This window comes from Clinocottus analis, unplaced genomic scaffold, assembly GCF_023055335.1.
Source record: "Clinocottus analis isolate CAN_PGR_092001 unplaced genomic scaffold, fCliAna1.0.p SCAF_9, whole genome shotgun sequence".
Taxonomy (NCBI): Eukaryota; Metazoa; Chordata; class Actinopteri; order Perciformes; family Cottidae; genus Clinocottus; species Clinocottus analis.
Window position 1 is genome coordinate 6,358,264 of NW_027176251.1, and position 19,162 is coordinate 6,377,425.

General features: G+C 40.7%; 2 protein-coding genes across 2 annotated transcripts; one reads left to right on the plus strand and one right to left on the minus strand.

Moving 5' to 3' along the window:
* The first annotated feature begins 713 nt into the window (after nt 1-713).
* Nucleotides 714-8,500, plus strand: cyth2 (cytohesin 2). The gene is made up of 12 exons (XM_068570112.1): nt 714-885; nt 3,310-3,460; nt 3,854-3,920; nt 4,007-4,125; nt 4,212-4,292; nt 4,534-4,646; nt 5,013-5,161; nt 5,264-5,375; nt 6,005-6,081; nt 6,727-6,798; nt 6,900-7,054; nt 7,226-8,500. Exons 1-12 carry the CDS (start codon nt 819-821, stop codon nt 7,311-7,313), a joined length of 1,251 nt encoding a protein of 416 aa, XP_068426213.1. The 5' UTR covers nt 714-818; the 3' UTR covers nt 7,314-8,500.
* A 2,898-nt stretch (nt 8,501-11,398) lies between these two features.
* si:dkey-283b15.2 (neuronal pentraxin-2) lies at nt 11,399-15,839 on the minus strand. Its single transcript, XM_068570195.1, has 5 exons — nt 15,150-15,839; nt 13,775-14,288; nt 12,907-13,160; nt 12,147-12,326; nt 11,399-11,916 (listed from the first exon to the last, which is right to left on the minus strand). The coding sequence occupies exons 1-5, from the start codon at nt 15,837-15,839 to the stop codon at nt 11,707-11,709; spliced, it is 1,848 nt and encodes a 615-aa protein (XP_068426296.1). The 3' UTR covers nt 11,399-11,706.
* Nucleotides 15,840-19,162: the final 3,323 nt, after the last annotated feature.

The following is a 19,162-nucleotide window of genomic DNA, read 5'->3' on the forward strand; positions in this document are numbered from 1 at the left end:
TGAGAAGTGTAATATAAAGAGGAGGATGTTGCTTTTATCAGTCAAATGTATCGAATGACACTACTGGCCAACATAGTTTGTTTCCACTCTTCTCAATAACAGTTCACAATTGAAAAACAACTATAATACAGTTACACTATTCCTGTGACTTGTCCCCTTAGGCTTTCTTTTTCAGATTTTACTGTCTCACAACTTCTTTGATACATTTTGGAAAAGGCCTTTTATAAAAAGTCCCAGAGTAAATACATTTTAGGTCCCATTGCCACAAAGGAAAGAAAGAGGACAATCTGGTACATTCAAAAGCACCAGAATCGTGCCACTGAGTGGCCATTGTGGTATGACCTTTCTATTTTATGTATTTACAATGACTCATTCTTAAATTATATTTTGTTTTAGTCAAAAACTATAAAATCCAATTTGGAAAATCCTATCATCATTAAAGTATCTTCTTAGCTCCTCTTAAGAGGTGCACACTGGAAACAGCTGGAAAACATTCAGACACTTCCTGAATGTAAAAGTTTGCTGTGAAAATGTATTTAGATCATCTGTAATCTTTCAGATCAAAGTAGATAGAGAAAAGTCAATGGACAGCAAAGGGTCTCGAGAATATGAAACAAATATAATGTATATTCAACTTCAAGTGTTGTATTTTGAAAAACAACTGACCGGAAGAAGCCCACTCGACAGTCAGACACCACTTCCGGTGTCGCCACCTTCTTTGTCTCCGGCCCAACATTTCGACACCAGGGGTTGTCTATTTTTTTCCCTTTAGTTTTTAGGATATATTTATACATATATCCCTAGTTTTCCGATATTTAATGACAGTCGACTCTGAACTATTTATGCCTAAAAGTAAAGCGCCCAAAATGGATGACCTGGACTACAGTAAGTGGGCTTCACGTTACTAATGAGCCTTTTGCATGAGCTGCCTCGAGCTAACTGTGGCTAGTTGTAGCCTGGCTCAGTTGATTTGCTCAGGTGTGACACGGTGGTCATTCCGTTTAACAACTAACGTGTCATGAAATGGTGGACTATATTCCTTTGCCATCTTTTCTGAACAGTATGGGGGTGCACGTCAACCACGTTTTGGTCAAACGAGTCACAAAGATGCGTTAGCTTCGCCCGACGCCAACTAAATATTGATTAGTTCACTGCTCGGAGCTAGCTAACGTTTGAGCTAACACCCTAATAAGCCTTCAAGCTACACATAAGCTACACACGAGTTAAAATGGGGCATTGCTTTTACTAATGGAGCAGTCTTTCTCCTCTTCTCACTAGCCTGACTGACTGTAGATGAATCATCGTCCTGTTGATCCAGACTGTGGGCGTGGTTCGTTTGTTTTAGAGCAGCTGTTTGTTTTGCAGAGTAAACACAGAGGTCTGGGACGATGTGGGTGCTGCTGTTCACAAGCTGCAACTTCGAGCCCTTGATCTGGGTGGTTAGGTCAAAATAGACGTTCAGTGCACACACATACATATATATATATATATATATATATATATATATATATATATATATATATATATATATACACACACACACACACACACACACACACACACACACACATTTCTGACACATCGAGCTGAAGTCCATTGCAACAACTGAGCAATATGAAGACGTCTGTTCAACTGAAACTTGAGGTGTTGATTCAAATTGATAGTCAGTGATTAAGGATTTGGAGACTCAGTCACTATTCATTTGTATTGCTTCATGCTTTGATGTGTTTCTAATATCTTGTCCACCAACTGTGACACGAATTGACTTGATATTTAAAACCATGCAGCACAATGCAATCTACCACACCACCTCAAACTATAGTCTTTAATGTCCCAATGCAGCTGAATCAGCTGCATTGGGGGATTGGACTATTGCAATATTTATGATGGCAGAACTGAGATTTAGTGCAGGGCAGACCTAAATTAGAATTGTATCCAGGTGTGAACTGTCCACCTCAGTTTGAGTTGTCAGAAAATATATATATATATATATGGCAGCAATATTTAGAAATGCAAATAGATGTGTTTAACAAACAGGCAATTGTGTTTTAGCCAGATTGTGTAATTCAAATGTAATCCAGCCTTCGAAACATGAAAAAATATATATATATATTTTCCAGTTAGTGAAATTTCCGAGTACATGTCTGATCATTATTTATCACCCAGATGTCCATTTTAAAGTTATCTTTAGCTACATCCCTCATAACTCGTTTGATAAAATGAATTATGTCATGGTTTTCATCCCATAGAAATCCTTCAGTCGACGTAATCTAAATATATTTCTGTTTTATCTGGATGGCACTGTTTCACAAGCCTGTTAATAGACCTCATATAAGAGACCACATCTAAAATTTTATAATGTGAATGATGGAGCTGCTTTCAGTCTGAATATTACAGCGCCCCACTTTGAACACTTTTTTAAGGGACCACTTTTCCATTGGTAAGGAGTTGCAATGAAGATGGTCTATTGAGCAGCATCATTAAAAATCCATTCACTTTCGTTTAAATTATTAATTGGGTGGTGACCAAAATTTCCGAGAGGATGTCTCATCACCCAGTAAATACAACTTAAATGAATTGCCTGCCATGATAATGTTAGTGAGAAGCATTTTTTAACTGTTTTTTTTGTGTGTGGTTTTTAAACCACCTTTAAAACAAATCTGGGGTTTTTATTCATAAGCTAATATCGGCCAGTAGATATTTCTCATTTAACTGACAGTCTGGCTTTGAGTTTTACAGTCGCCTCGTGTCGGTCTGTGCAGGTGTCTGTTGAGTCCATGAAATGTTTGTCTAAGTGTATCACAATCAGACGGTACACGGTGTTAATGCTCTCGTACATTTTATTTAAATGGAAAAACAGGAGACTGCAGAGTTTCCGTATTTTGTTTTTTACAGATTACACGAACTGCTGCAATAAGGAGATAAACGAATAGGAAAGGAAACAATTAGGGAGGACAATAAAGGGACAGATTAAGGCTGAATGTTTAAAAGTGTGGTCTGGAAATAGTGCAACTGATTTAAAATTAAGAGACAATTTTATCTTCACAAAAGTGTCACCCAGTTCTTTTCCACTGTAGGTTTTGTTTTGCCTCTGTGGAGTTCCTAATGCTTCTGCCCTACTTACTCTCCCTTGTAGCATATTGATAGGAGTAGTAATAACCAATTTTGAGTAACAATGTAGTTCTTAAAATAGTTGTACTTTGTGTTACTAATAAAGACACAGTCTGCCTTGTTATGTTGCAGAGTTACAATGTGTTATATCTGCAGCAGCAGCAGTAATGGAGTCATTCTTCTTCTCTTCCCCTACAGTCCCCATAGACCTGAGCCCAGAGGAGCGTTCTGAGCTGGAGGACATCCGCAGGAGGAAGGGCGTCCTGCTGCAAGAGATACAGAGACTCAGAGAGGAATTAAGAGAGGCCATTTTGGAGGTGGAGGGGCTGGAGACCAGCACAGAGGGCAGGTAAGACAAAAATGCACACAGTAACTTTGCTACAATACTCTAATCAATATTGGATTTGGCCAAAAAGACCAGAGTTGGCTTAAGTGATCCCCACAGTGTGCAGGTTTTTATTTCCCATTCCCGAATACATTATTACTTGCAATTGATCAACTTTATCACTTTCACTGTAATTGGTAACATTTTTTCTGGGTTATGTTACTGTCATCCTCACAATGTAACTTTGACAAATAAGAGCAATGTATTCATGTTGTTTAATGTTAAATATGTGTTGTGATAATATCTGATCTTCAGTGATTTGTTTCTCTGAGCTGTTAGAATTATTGTTAAGGAGATGTAACTCAAATACTACAAGAGCCAGTCTTGCTTATATTGGACTTGTTTTGCTCTTTGCAGTAAAACTCTCCAGAAAAGTAGGCATGTGGCAATGGGAAGGAAGAAATTCAATATGGACCCAAAAAAGGTAAAACTCTTTAATACTGCTATAAGTCTTCTTTGAGTTCACTCTGTCTTAGCTGTGTGGTGAGAGACTCTCCCCCTCCTCTTCAGGGCATTGTGTTTCTGGTGGAGAATGAGCTACTCAGACATAATACAGAGGACGTTGCCCAGTTTCTTTACAAAGGAGAGGGCCTCAACAAGACCGCTATAGGAGATTACCTCGGAGAAAGGTGATTGGTCTTAAAATATCTTCTGTATTTGTTCTCTTTCTGTATCAGCCATTTTTAACTGTGAACTATCTGTTGCTGTTCTGCAGGGATGACTTCAACCTCAAAGTTCTTCAGGCTTTTGTTGACCTCCATGAGTTTACTGATCTCAACCTCGTCCAGGCCCTCAGGTAAACTGTTCGGTGTGTTGTTTTGAACCAAGGACAGAATCTCCTGAATGGTGTTCTGGCATTGACTCTGAAAAACAGTCTCCACTATGGAAAGTCCCCCTCTCATTATCACTTCAGGTCAGGGAGGGACTTTTTTGTTTTGTTTTGTAAAACAAGAAAGCAGTATTGAGTGTCTAACTCAACCTCGATTGCCAAATTTGTTCTCTTTGACTTGACCTAAACCTCGAACTGTTCTCTGCAGACAATTCCTGTGGAGTTTCCGTTTGCCTGGTGAAGCTCAGAAGATTGACAGAATGATGGAGGCCTTTGCTCAGCGATACTGCCACTGCAACCCTGGTGTCTTCCAGAGCACTGGTAAACACACACACACACACACCATGCTTTTCATGTTGTCTAATCTGTTACCAATCTAATGTAGGACGACTTCTGTGTATGGTCAGGAGCTGTCTCTTTAAATGAAGTTTTATTTTTCTAGGATGTATTGCAGGAAGGAGCATTTCGCATACGATGTGCACTCACACAAATGATACGCCTCTAAACCAGATATGAAAGCATGCAGAATCAATTTGTACACATTGCTTTTCAGTTGTACTATATTCAGTTGTTTTTTGGTTTTCTTTCATTATTTCCTCAAATAGTCTGACATTAAGGTTCAGCCCTATAAATTAGTTTTTGTAATTCAGTGCTGAGCATTCTCTTGCTTGTCTATCCTGTTTGCAGACACATGTTATGTGCTGTCATTTGCCATCATTATGCTGAATACAAGCCTCCATAACCCGAACGTGAGGGACAAACCTGGAGTGGACCGTTTCATCTCAATGAACCGAGGCATCAATGAGGGAGGAGACCTGCCTGAGGACCTGCTGAGAGTACGATGAGCTCTACATTACTTTTCTTTGAAGTGACAATTAAAGTAAAGCCAGTGAAGATATTTTATTGAACTTATTTCATCATCTTGTGTGTTATGACAGAATCTTTACGACAGCATTAAAAATGAGCCCTTTAAGATCCCAGAAGACGACGGCAACGACCTGACACACACCTTCTTTAACCCTGACAGAGAGGGCTGGCTTCTTAAACTTGGTGAGATGATGCCACTGAGACGTTTCTGCTCTGTTGTGGAGTACTTCTACCCTTCATGTGGACTTTGACACTTAGAATACACAAATCAAGTATGTAAATGTTACAGATGTCAGGACTGTAAAGACAGTAATATGTTCTGTATCCTAGTTGTGTACTTTAGTTTGTCTTGAGGCTTTTTGCTAGGATGTTGTCTGAGGTTTGCTGGCTCTTTAATTGTCAGCTCACAGTATTGTGGCATTTGAACATTGCCATTGCATCATGGTGAACAAGAGACTCGCTTTCTTCCGTCACGGCAAAATCTGATTTCTTTTGCATGGCAGTACCTGTGATCTCCGTGTCACTAATTAATCTCTTTCTCGTCCTCCTCCCCGTCTGTCTCTCTTTCTCTATTTGTCCTCTGTCTTCCTCTAAATACTCTGGTCCCTTTTGTCTCTGCTTCTTCCTGCGATTTCCACCCTCTACTGCCGCTGCTTGTTTTCTCAGGAGGTATGTACTTACAGTTGTTGTAGTAAAAAGAGAATGCTGTAAGAATGTAGAAAATGTAGAATAGTGTCTTTTCAACTTTGACCACCTCAGGAAATCTTTTTCCCTCCCGCACTCATCAACATGACTGTATTCTTGTGTTTCAGGGGGACGAGTGAAAACCTGGAAACGGCGATGGTTCATCCTCACAGACAACTGCCTTTATTACTTTGAATACACCACAGTAAGTCTTTGTTTGCACATGCAACATTTGAGTTCATTTGACATTGCCACTCTATCCAGTGAATTTAACTGTCCGAATAGGATGTAGAGAGGTAAATTGTCAATATTAGACTGTATCTGAAAGGAAGTTGGGTTACTGAACTTCAGGCTTAGACGCATAGCTGTTAATATATGTACAATAACCGTTCTTTTATATACTACCACCTTTTGTACATATATAATGCCATATGTATAGTGTTTTCATCTTTTATATTTGTTTTATTTCATATTATAGTGTGTTTTTATTTCCAAAACTGACTCATGGAGCCCTGCACAAAGAAATCCAATGTGTCTGGTCTGTTGGTCTAGGCACAAGTGGCAAAATAAAAACCTTGAACCTTAAATAATGTGAACTCAACCATTCGGTCAGAGTTTCTTAAACTTTGTTTGTTTACTCGTTCATTATATCTTAACTGTTACTTATTGTACTTAGTGCAACAACAAGCGGTTGTTAAAAAACTATCTCTTTTGATGCTGTAATACTGCAAATGTCCCTGCTGTGGGACTAATAGAGGATTTTCTATTTTCTTTTTAACGAAGGCACTTGAATGTTGCAGTAACTATTGTGGCCCTGATCTGCTGTGATTTTTGTGTTTTTTACTAACAGGATAAGGAGCCCCGAGGCATCATTCCCTTGGAAAACCTCAGCATCCGTGAGGTAGAAGACCCAAGAAAACCTGTAAGTTTGCTTTTTTATTATATATAAGCATATGCAATTATCATAATTCTACTTTGTGTATATAATTGTTTATCAAATTGACCTTTCCTTTCTCCCAACAGAATTGTTTTGAGTTGTACATCCCCAACAACCGCGGTCAGCTGATCAAGGCGTGTAAGACTGAGGCCGATGGGAGAGTAGTGGAAGGAAACCACAATGTGTATCGTATCTCCGCCCCCACACCGGAGGAGAAGGATGAATGGATCCACAGCATCAAGTATGGAAATAAACATTGCGGATAATGTCACAAGAAAAATGAGGGTAGTGGTATCCCAAGAGGTACCCTCTAATTTAAGAGCCCAATTTAAAAATCCTAACTGCTGTCTGGTCTTTTTAATTGTATATTTGATCCTCTCAATTCAATAGTGTTTCTTTGTCACTTGTACAGATCTGCTGTCAGTGTTGATCCCTTCTATGAAATGCTCGCTGCCAGGAAGAAACGTATATCACTGAAGAAGAAGGAGGAACAACCCTAGAGTATTCCCATCATCTTTCCCCGTCTTCCTTTGACATTCTCATCCCTCCTTCCAACACTGGACACAGGTTTTCATCCCAGCTCCTCACTACTTGTGCATAGGTTTCGTTAACCCTCTTTTCCCCTGTCCCGAGAATGCATCCTCTTCCTGATGGGAAGGCTCCTTCCTATCCTTTCTATTAGACTCTCGACAGCCACATCAAGAGTGAGGCGTTCACCCACTGTGGCTGCCTCCTGTAATCTTGTTTCTTACACTACTGCTGTTATACACCACCTTACGCCGTCCGTCCCGTCTTATCACCACATTCCTCTCTCTCGTTCAGCATTTAAGTAAACTGTGAAATGTGTCTTAGACCATAGCTGCACTGATGTGAGATTTCAAAAAATCATTCTGCTTACCCAATATGGACAAATTAGCAAACACTGGGAAAATGGGAGGATTCAAAAACAAATGCTATAATTGTCAGGATTTCAGGTCTGGATTTAATTCTGATAATCGTACTTTTTCTTTCTTACTTCCTATTTCACAGTTGCTTTGTGAACCACAAACAAAACTTTAGAAACAGCAGACAGTCATTCAGCAGAAATATGTCACGCTGCTGGCTGAAGCAGTTTGTGCACGCTTCATAGTTTGATGGTATTTGTTATGGTGCAACAACAACTTTTAGACTATCTGAAAATGATAGTTTGGACAGAAAATCTTTTGAACGTGTCTTTTTGACATCTATCTGCATTAGTGTGAATATGGTCTTAAGGGTAGCAAGCAGCTTCCGTTCTTGTGAAGTCGTCTTTCACACGTATTGACGCTGCCTGAATGAGACATTGCCTTTCTTGATGGTGCTTACCCAAGAGAAAATGTGAATGCACTATTCAAACACTAACAAGATGTATTTTTAGTCCATGTTGGTCAGAGAGGAATCCGTCAAGTCAAATCAGCAAATGATTACAGATTAGAGACGTGTCCATTGCTTCCTATACTACTCTTAATGGCTTTGACACAAATTGTGACGGTCTACTCTTAGATACTGTAACCATTATGTGAGGAAAATGTCACTGTTCATTACCATTCACCAAGTTACTGTTGACCTATAAATATGGTCGCTTCTCGAGGCAGAACAGTTGCTGCACTTGCAGAATTAACGGAGACAGCTGTTCCTCTCCTTCCAGATAGCTGCTTGTTTTCAGATAGCTAAGACTATATATATATATATATATATATATATATATATATATATATATATATATATATATATATATATATATATATATATATATATATATATATATATCTCTATCTCGAGATATATATATATATATATATATATATCTCGAGATATATATATATATCTCGAGATATATAATCTGCAATAGCAGAGTAACCCGTAGTTCCAGTCTACAGGCCTGTTTACAAATCCTTCATAACACTATACTGAGCAACGATCACGACGTCCTCTCTGAAGTAACGTTCAAGCATACCCTAAATTATTTCCTTCTCGCTGACGAACATTGACATTTTTCTCTCAATAACTCTGTCAGACATTTAACTGTTGGAACCTGGTCTGTCCGCTATCGTGGGTTTTAAGAAATCACAAAGGCAGCTCATTACAATGTATACTTTTTGTAAATAGATGTTAGCATATTTGTTTACGATACACATAGAAATGATTTAATTTATTCTTTATCTTTTGTTAAAATCAGATTTTTGTACGAGCTACTGTAGGACTGCATGTTGATAAATTGAGGTGTCAGTCGTAGGTACTGATGCGCCGCTGATCATACTAGTGCACTGATTTTGAGTGTTAGTGTTCCCTGTTGACATGGAGAAATTGCATTTAACATGGAAGTTGAGTCATGCATAGAGTAAATTGTTTTAATCTTAGTTTTATCGGAAAATAAAGATATTTAGGAAATGTTTAGTAGTCTGATTTAACTCTTGGCCACCCTGTTGGTTTTTAGAGTCAACCAGACTGTAAAGCACAAGCAGGAATGAGCCTCGCTCTGTTAAACTCTCATCAACTTTACTTTCATGGGCTGCCAAGTGTCCACTTGAAATGTGGTGAAGCTTTTCACAAGCTGAAATATATCAACCCATCATACCACAGTGATAGAAATGAAGAGACAACAAAACAAGGAACACTAACAAAGCTTTGATTCATTATATAATATTAAAATGTTCAAATGTAATGAATCAGTAACGAGTCTAGATTTGTGTCCAGTGATAGTTTTGCTTGACATCCAGTTTCTGAACTTATTACTAGTAGTTTGTTGACTTGGCATTTTAAATTGTAGTGAAAATACTTGTCTACTGCACTTTATCAATTTTAGCATTTTGGAGAAAATGCTGTTACTTTGACTGACAATACTCTTCATCACCCTCTACTGGCGATCTCATACACTGCACTACGATGAAGGATGAACCATGAACTGTGTAGAAATACTGTATAGCGCCACCACCTGGCCAGTGCCCGCTTTAGCAGTCTTTTTTAACAACATGTACCGTATTTGTTCACCTGATGAAGATCATGTTGTTTGAATTAAAATGAGGTCTTTTCTCTCTGATCAGAACGTGTAGACCCTGTTATACAGATCAAGGATTGCCTTTTATTCTCCTTCTTCATCAAGCTGACAAAGGCCTAAATTTATGCCTCCATGTTAGTGCATCCATTCAAAACATGGAGTGTCTGTAGGCCTTCCCGTTCTGGGTATTCTTGAAGTGCAAAGTTGCCAAAAACAAATCCTCTTCGGACCACAAATATTTCCATTAAAACTAAATATTGAACACTGAAATGATCAGATTGAAAACTGGACCTCTGTTTCTGATTCCACCCTTTTCAGAAAATGTGTTAATTTTGTATTTATTTATTTTTATTTACTGTGAGGTGAAGATGGATAGATCATCTGTAAATGTAGCAAAATGAAAATGATACATTGGTGCCAGTAAACTACTGTGTAACAATAAATGGTAAACCGAGATGACGGATTGCTGCATATGTTTTAACTTTGACATTTTAGCACTTGCAACACACTACACCAAGAGGGAAAACAACAATTACATGATGCATACTGCATATAAGCATGTAAGTGTATATATGTATGTGGTGAAAGCAAAGCTTGCGACATTCGCGTCATTGTTTGCCCGACCGAACGTACAAAGTATCAACCGTAGAAACGTTGGTCATAAGCGTGCTCGCTTATAGAGATGGCCTATCTTTTTGTTTCCAGTCTCTTTTTTTATTCTCTGTAGACGCACAACACCTGAGCTCACGTTGAAACAATTCCAAAACCTGGTAAATTTGGGTCTTTGTAACTCGCGAGCGTCAGTAGAATTCAGATAACGTTGACATTAGTTAATTGTTTCAAGTTAAGTCTTGTGGGTCTTCTGCATTGTGAACATGTCTCACACTGGCATTCAAGTCTTTAGATAATATTCTAATATGTTGTTTTGCCAGTTGACCTGTTTGGGTTGGACGTCTACAAGTGATGAAAAACATATTTTTTTTATACCTTTTTTTTAATTTACATTTTCATAACATAAAAACAATAAAATCACAAACACAACATTTGTAATGTCAAAAATCTAACCTGGCCTGAATTCATTGTTTTATATACAGCACATTAACAAATATACAGTCAAGGCCAGATCATGTAAGAAATTAAGAAGCCACAGTTCAATGACTTGATCACAGAAAATACACAATTTCAAATAGATAATTCAAATATATTCGGGGGGAAAAAGTGATGCATGTCATGAATTTGTTAAGTGAATAAACGGATGCAGTTTACAAAACGCGAAAGTGAAACTTAGTTCAGTCTGACAGGCTTTACAGTATTTATCCCAAAATAAAACATCAATCTATCTATGACACTTAAATGATTTAAAGTTGTGTAACACAAATCTATTCGACATTTTCTTTGGTAAGTTAGCCGTATTTCCTGGCACACCTTTCGAAAAAAAGAAGCATCCAGTTTACAAATTGATTTCTTAACACATTTCTATGACTATCATCCAAAAATAACAACAGTTTGTCACATTTCACCACAACAGAACACATGTAAGGTCTGCTAATTTCATCACAGCCCCTCCAGAATGACGTCTTATTAACAATATGACAATATGTCACATACAACACTAGCTCATGATTACAATAGAGCCCAAAACCTGAGGCCAAAGTCCACTAGGTCCCTGCAAAGTCTCTGTAAACACTGATAAGACTTATTGTTATTCTTTTTAAAGAAAAGGTCTCCGATTAAGTTTAGAGGAAGGCATTGGGTTGGTGCCGCTGAATGATCGTCCTAAAAAACACCTGAAAGCCACAGGGACTTGTTTTATCCTCACACATTTTGATCTATAATTCATGTTCTCGGTACGTTCAAGGATCTGGTGTTATGGTCTTTCAGTGGCAGGGGTCAAAGGGGTATTTGGCGACGCCTCCATGAAGCTCCACCTCTGTCTCGGACCACGCCAGGACATCTCCTCTGAGGTGGCTGCCGCAGGAGGCCAGGCTGTAGATGTCACTGGCAGTCAGGACATGCGACCACATGTGCACGTCGGATATCTCGCCCACGAATGACTGAGTGGCATCAAAACGGCCTCCGAGAGTGTCCTGAAGAAGAGGGAAAGAACATTCACCATCCACAGTGACACTTGTTTTCCAAACCAATACTTTGACATGCTCAATTTGTGCACAAATACAGGCACTTAATGTCATAAGGAACCCCCCAAAAAGGCTTTTCTGGACTGTAAATTGTTTCAAACTCAGAGCTTAATATTTAGCATATTTCATTCTCACTCCCTTACTGAAATGTAACAGGTAGCACATCTCGTTGTCTTTACCTGTTCCTGTCCCAGGATGAAGACCCCTCCAGGTTTGATAGGGTGCCAGGGGGAAAGATTTATCCCGGACCCCCTCTGCACTCCGTCTTGGTAGGCCTCCCACTGTCCGTCCCGTGTTGACCAGGTCACGCACACGTGGTGCCATTTGGCATCCTCAAGGGTCAGAGGGAGCGTCACAGCCTGCGGATGAGCCATTGGAGATGATGAGACAATGATACGGACACATCCTGGTGTAATACAAGTACTTACTGAAGAAAGAAAACATGTTTTTAAATATCTCTGCAACCTGCTGCATATTTTAGTTGACAATGAAGCAGCAAACACACTTTAGATGGTTGAAACTGCTTAGACAGCATGTAGGTCTTTTAAGATGTGTCATGTAAAGGAATTCCTTATGATATTAAATGTTCAGGATTATATGAGTGACAAAGTTATTGATTGACTAATACGTAGAGATATTTTTTAAGAGTTTAAAACGTATACTCTGTGTGTGTGTGTGTGTGTGTGTGTGTTAGATTTGATTGACAGTCAGCAAACAACCACCCATCCTTAGATTTTAATCTTCATTGCTGCTCAACAATTTGTGACGCCACCTTTTTAATTTTTTTTTTAACCCTGTGCTGTCCAAAGAAATACGACAATATTAATATCTGTGATCCTATCACCCACAGTAAGAAGCTGATTGAGAAAATGGGCCTGAGCACTGTAACCGCACACTAAGCTTAAAACTCCCTGTGCTGCATCTATATGTCCTCTCCACCTTGTCATCGATCAGCAGTTCCATGGGGTTGTTCCCCCACTCGATGAGCACCAGTTCATTGGCCTGTCCGGGGGCCGAGTAAGAAAAGGGCGTCCCCAGGCCGGGTCCCACGCCCGCCTTGATCCAAAGACACAGAGTCAGAGCGAAGATCTCCTGCATCAGCGTCTTCTTCACCCGCCCGTACATGTAGTTGGATCTTATGGGGAAGCTGATCTGGAAGGCATCAGGACTCTGAAACTTTGTCCTGCCAGAGCCTGTTTTTGGAGAGAAATAACATCATACCATGAGAAAACAATCGCACCGTACATCACGGTTAACGGTTTCATATTTCTGAGCAATTTGAAGTACATCACGTGTATCTGGCCTGAGCATTTATATTCAAAGTTCACTCTTCACCTTGACAGTGAATAAAACAATCTAAGATCCTAAACTTCCATTTCTTATGGAGCTTTTGATCATAAGAACTTAAAAACCCTACTTCATTCCTGATTTTGATTTTTAAATATTGATCATCCAAAATACAGAACTATTTCATAAAAATGGAGGGAAAGTTCACGTAAAAAGCTTTTTTATTTGTAGATAAATCTCCTGACTTAAAATCGCAAAGAATGAGATATGACAATGTATTCCCAATATCTCCGTGTAACGTTTTGCAGCTTGTGTGTGTGTGTGTGTGTGTGTGTGTGTGTGTGCGTGTGTGTGTGTGTGTTCTTCCACACTGCCAGTTCTTCCCTCGTCTTTGGTGACATTCGCAGCTGCAGAACACGCTGCTCACACAATGTAGACCAAGTATTAGTTTAAACAGGTCATAACTCCTTGGCTGTGAGGACTGACCGCATGTTAAAAGTTCCCCACACTAGTTGTGTACCTGTGAGGTGCAGCTGGTTGAGCATTGCTTCCAGTTTATTTGAGTGGAAACCAGTCCGTGGCACTGGTTCTCTGTATCCTGTGTGTGAAAGGAAACCGTGACTCTCTGCTTCATTACTGTGGCGCTCGTCATCGTCGCTGTGACCGCCATCGTTGTGGTCGTCCTTGTGGTCATTAGGGTGTCCATCCTCATGATGCTCTCCGTCAGGATGGTCGCCGTCGGGATGGTCGCCATCGTGATGGTCGCTGCCGTGATGGTCGCTATCGTGATGGTCTCCGTCATTGTGGTCACTGTCGTGGTGGTCTCCATCACGATGGTCTCCGTCACGGTGGTCTCCGTCATAACGGTCTCCGTCATGGTGGTCTCCGTCGTCTCTATGTCTGCGGTCTTCATCTTGGTGGTCCGGGCCAGTGTGGGAGTCGCTGCGATGGTGCAGCTGCTGCTCCAGAGCGCTGATCTTCCTCTGAAGCAGCTCCTTCAGAGAGCTGGAGTAGGTGATGGATGTGTTCCTCTTCTGCTGAGGGAGGTGAAGAACACACAGGTGAAGTATTTGGTAACAAAGAGGATTTCCTCTCGTGTGTTTTCTATTTACGACAGTGTACGTCCAAGAGAGCCCTCGTGTGTCTCTTACTTCTTTGCCTGCTATTTACATTCACTCTTAATCTTTCAATGCCAAATGCAGCAGTCAGATATTAATTGTGTCTTCCTGTATCTACTTCTGCTTCTTCTCTTCCTCTCAGGTAATCCAGGCTTTATTGCTGTGCCTGCCCTGATTACTAGTCTGTCAGGGGAGATTAGGATAATTACTGCGGATGTCAACGTCGTGCTGCCACCCCCCATCTCCTCGACACACTAAACGGCTCCTGACATCAGTCTGTGATCACAGCTAAAGGACAAGAGCGATTCAAAAAAAGACAGATAGATGTACCAGGAAAAAAGGGAGTAACTAAAGGGAAAACCTCAATTAAAATGTGCCCGGTCAATCCAGCGCTTCAGAGTATTTTACATGTGTGACGTCCACCTCTGAGCCTGTTGTCGCTCTGAGGTGCCCACTGAGGGACATCAGAGTGACTCTTACCAATGTGGTGAGTGGCTTTATGCAATTAAGTAATTAATTGTTCTTTTCTCTCCAAGTACTTAGTGGACATACTACTTTGGGACTTAATTATGCAGCAATCTGGTGACCACAGCATTAATGTGTCCAAGCAATAAAAAGACCGATAGTGGCACGCTGCACGTCACAAGCCTCCCTCTACTTCCTCTTTCCTATTCATCAACTGTGTTATATTTCTTTAATCCACCTTTTCTTCCTTCCTATCGTTGTCGGACAGAATTAAAAAAAACAAAAAAAAACGTTCCCCCTGTTGCTGCTCACCTGCAGATTGTCCAGCCTCTCCTTCAGCGCCTGCAGCATCCTCTCCATCTGCTCTGGGGATGATGTGATGTCTCCCGGCGTCACGTGTTTGTCCTTGTCCTGGTGGTGGACGCTGTGACCCCCGTTAGCGCGTTGCCCCCCCACAGAGGTGAAGTGCGGTGAGTCTGGTATGAAGTTTCCATGGTGACCCTGCTGGTTGCTATAGTGCCCGTTGTCGGTGTACGTGTGATGGCCGGCCACCCCCGGGTGATGGGGGTGTGACGCTGTGCCGTGGAGCTCGTCGTGAGGCGCCACGCCTCGTCCGAGGCCCTCGCACAGGGTGAGCTTGGCCGTCAGCTCCCTGATGGTCTCCCTCTGGTCCAGGATGGTCTCTTTCTGCTGGACCAGGCTCTCCCTGAGGTGGAGGATGGTGGCTTTGGCCTCCTCGCTCGCCCCCCACCAGCCAGCAGGAGGTGCACTTTGATGGCCTGGTCCGCCGGGCCCTGCTGCCCCTACACCTGGGCCCCCTGCGGGGAAGCAGGCGGGGTCTGCATCCGCAGGAATAGGGGTGCAAACAAAGCGTGGGTGGGCTCCATAGTCGTAATCAGACCCCGAGCTGGCATTTGAAGGGCAAAGGAGAAGTGAAAGTAAAGACAACCCAATGGGAACAAGGAACATGTGTCGCGAGTGAGCGTTCCTCATAATCTCCATCCGCGGTTCAGCCAGTAAGTCTAAGGAGCTTGGCTTCACTTCAAAACGTGTGATGCCGGTTAAGGTTGTGTTGACCTCTTTGTTGTTGGAGAGGAGACATCAGGGAGCGTGACAACAAAGATCTCCATGGGCAGAGTATCCACTCAGAACAAATGGAAATCACAGTTTTGTCTTTTATCTTCTTTGTCACACGTTATATAATTTTTTTCTGGATGCTTTTTCTTTCCCTCTTTCACTAAAAAATTAAAAACCTGTAAAACAAAACAACAGTTTTTAGATTACGGTTTTCTTTGAGCATCAACCAAGGAGGCACACAATAGCACAGTCATGTGTCCTTAAATGCAGTGATGTGCTTATTCAGCTCTATTCCCGAGTATTATCATCATAATGCTGTTTTGATTTGTGTTACCTTTCCATGTGTCTGATATTTGTATCCCAGTGTCCTGTGTTTGTGTCTACAAGTTTACAGACATATTGTGTTGTATTTGTGCTGTTCTTGTTTGTCAATTTCCTCAAACAAGAAACAAGACATTGAGAAGAGACGCTTTCAGACCAGGCTGGCCAGAGTGTACAAACGCTGAGTGGGATGAGAAGCTCAGCGAGACGTCTCTGGCCCCACAGCTGCAGTCTGTCTGAGCAGTGACCTTACATGGCACGGGCATGTGCCAAAACTACCAGAGGCCGTCCAGGCGAGGATTAGTCCAAATCAGTGTGACATCCTGACTGCACCAGACAGCGTCGTGAGACTTTTGTCGGTACCTTTGGTGGTTTTGACTTCCGGGAAGCCCACAAGGCTTTTGTTTCATGAAATAGGTTCACACATTTAATTTGTTTGTTATTTCAGTCTTAAACTTGGAGGATGGTATGAAAAGCCGTACATTGATTAAAAAGTAGATATTATTTTCTCTGTATCATTAAGGCTGGCTGACCACTCGACAGCAACGCATCACGTCCTTCATTATACATGGTCGGCATTTTGAAATGGCACACACGTGCTGTGGCAGCTAAACCTCACTGACCACCTGTTGCTCACAGTGACCAGCTGTGTGTGTGTGTGTGTGTGTGTGTGTGTGTGTGTGTGTGTGTTTGTGTGTTGATAGTTCATACATCATTCACTGTACTTTATCAATAATGAAACAGTGGAAAGATAACTGTAAAGATAGTCAATAGTCCAATGACAAACGGCAATTTGAAAGTGTATTATTAAGCCTTGGAATTATTTTAGAATTCCTTGTTTTAATTCATTGAAAATCATCTTTGTTATAATGTACTTATCATCATAATAAAGGAAGAGCCTTTGAACTTAAATACGTCCTGTCTCTGCAGTCCCTGTTCTGATTAACAGCTTACAGGAGAGACAGATGGTCGAGGAAGAAAACCGTGTCACACCCAATCAACACAGTTTAGCCCGAAGTTTATCACCAAGCACAAGTCCCTCAATTAACCTAATTACACACAGTTGTTGTGCTACCTTAACCAGAGATAAGTGGGCTCGCGTGCTGCTCTCTCTGTGCGTGTGTGTGTGTGTGTGTGTGTGTGTGTGTGTGTGTGTGTGTGTGTGTGTGTGTGTGTGTGTGTAAACCCATGGTGAGCAGTGGGCTCGTGCAACATCCCTGCGCCATATGGTCAAGGTGGATATTTAAGAAGTGTGATTAGTCCCAAATTAAAAACTGACAACAGCTGTTAGACCTTTTGATTAAAAAAAAACTGTTGACTCTGAAAAACAAACTAAAGAGCTCTCTATTTGTAATCAAGCAGATTATTTCGAGACAGGGAATGGATGATGTTAAAACTATTAACATCCCAGTGCATTACAAGATTAATGTCAACAGATTTTTCTGTTGAGACCCTTTAAGTTGAAGAAAGGCATTACCAAGTGTAAATCCCTCACAGTGAGATTCTCATTGCTGGTGCTTCATCCACTCAAAAGCCTTTATTGTGTAAAAGCATAATTTGTCTGTTTTAAAAAGCCGTTTTATTAAAATCCGTGAGATGCCATGTAAACCGCAGATTTGGTAGTTTAAAACCCATATAAAGCATCTCCTCATCGCTGCTACATTATATTTTATTTGACATGTTCCAGTATATGTTTAATAATGAATTAATTGACTTGGAACATGCACAATATAATCGAAATGGAGCATTAATTATCATGAAAAAAGCTTTAAATGCTATTGACTTCTTTTCTTAATTGACATACATTGTCACATCGTCCGTTATAGGATGTATTTGGGTAGCAGAGGTTTTTCTTTTATGTATTGCAGTCAAACTGTTAAATCTTCCACATGCATTCTAGTTCATTGTCATGGTCAGTGACACAAACAGTATTAGAACAGTGAGTGAAAATATGTATTTTATGACGGATTTTTATTGCTCTTAGTTGGAATCTAACAAACTCTGCAGTCGATCTTTTCAACCTCCATTTAACAAAATGGGTGAAAGTGTAATTCTTCTATTTAGCCACTTTATCAACTAAAAGAAGCACAATTAGTGGTACATCATAAATACCTCTAATTTCCCTGAGTGCATTGATTACTGCAAGAATCCATCGTTTCGTAAACTATGTATTTTAGGAAAATGTTTAGTTGGATGCAAATGTGACGGACAGCCACATCTTTGATGTCTCAACCTCTTGAGATTAATGCAGTTACATTTAGTTGCAGTTGCTTTTAGTAACTGACACCAACACTCCCCAAATTCGTCTTTCTTTCTTCTAAATCTGAGTTGTGGAATTTTATATTGTGATTCATGATGAATTATCATTTATCGTTTTCTGCAATAGGTCTTACTGCAAAAAGGTTTATGTTTCTTTGCTTCTAAATGGTAAAAGGTAAACACAGCCGCACCATGACTCTTAACCGTATCATTTAACTAATATAGACAACATTAACACACTGTTTCAGTTAAATTAACATTGTAAAGCGTCCGTACCTGTGAGTCCCTGTGAGTCTCTGTCCGCTGCGAGTGAGTCCACCTCACACACTGATCAGATTGAGTGAGATTTACTCCTGAGGAGAGCTCAACTCTTTCTATCCCTCCTTCATTGTCTCTACCTCTCTTTTCCCTCCTCCTCCCCTCCTTCAGCTTCGTTGTGTTTTTCTTGAAAGACCACACCTCTTTTCCTGCCAGACTCTTTTGACTCTTCGACATCCTACTGGCCCCGCCGTCATCGTCTATATGTGTATGCTGATAATGTGCTTATATTGGTGCTATATGACAGCATTTGACCTGTGATGTACAATCATCCCCTCTGACAGGACACAGGCATTGGCTCAGCTCCTCCGCACAGCTCACCTAGATCTCAGCCCGCGAGTAATTGGCCT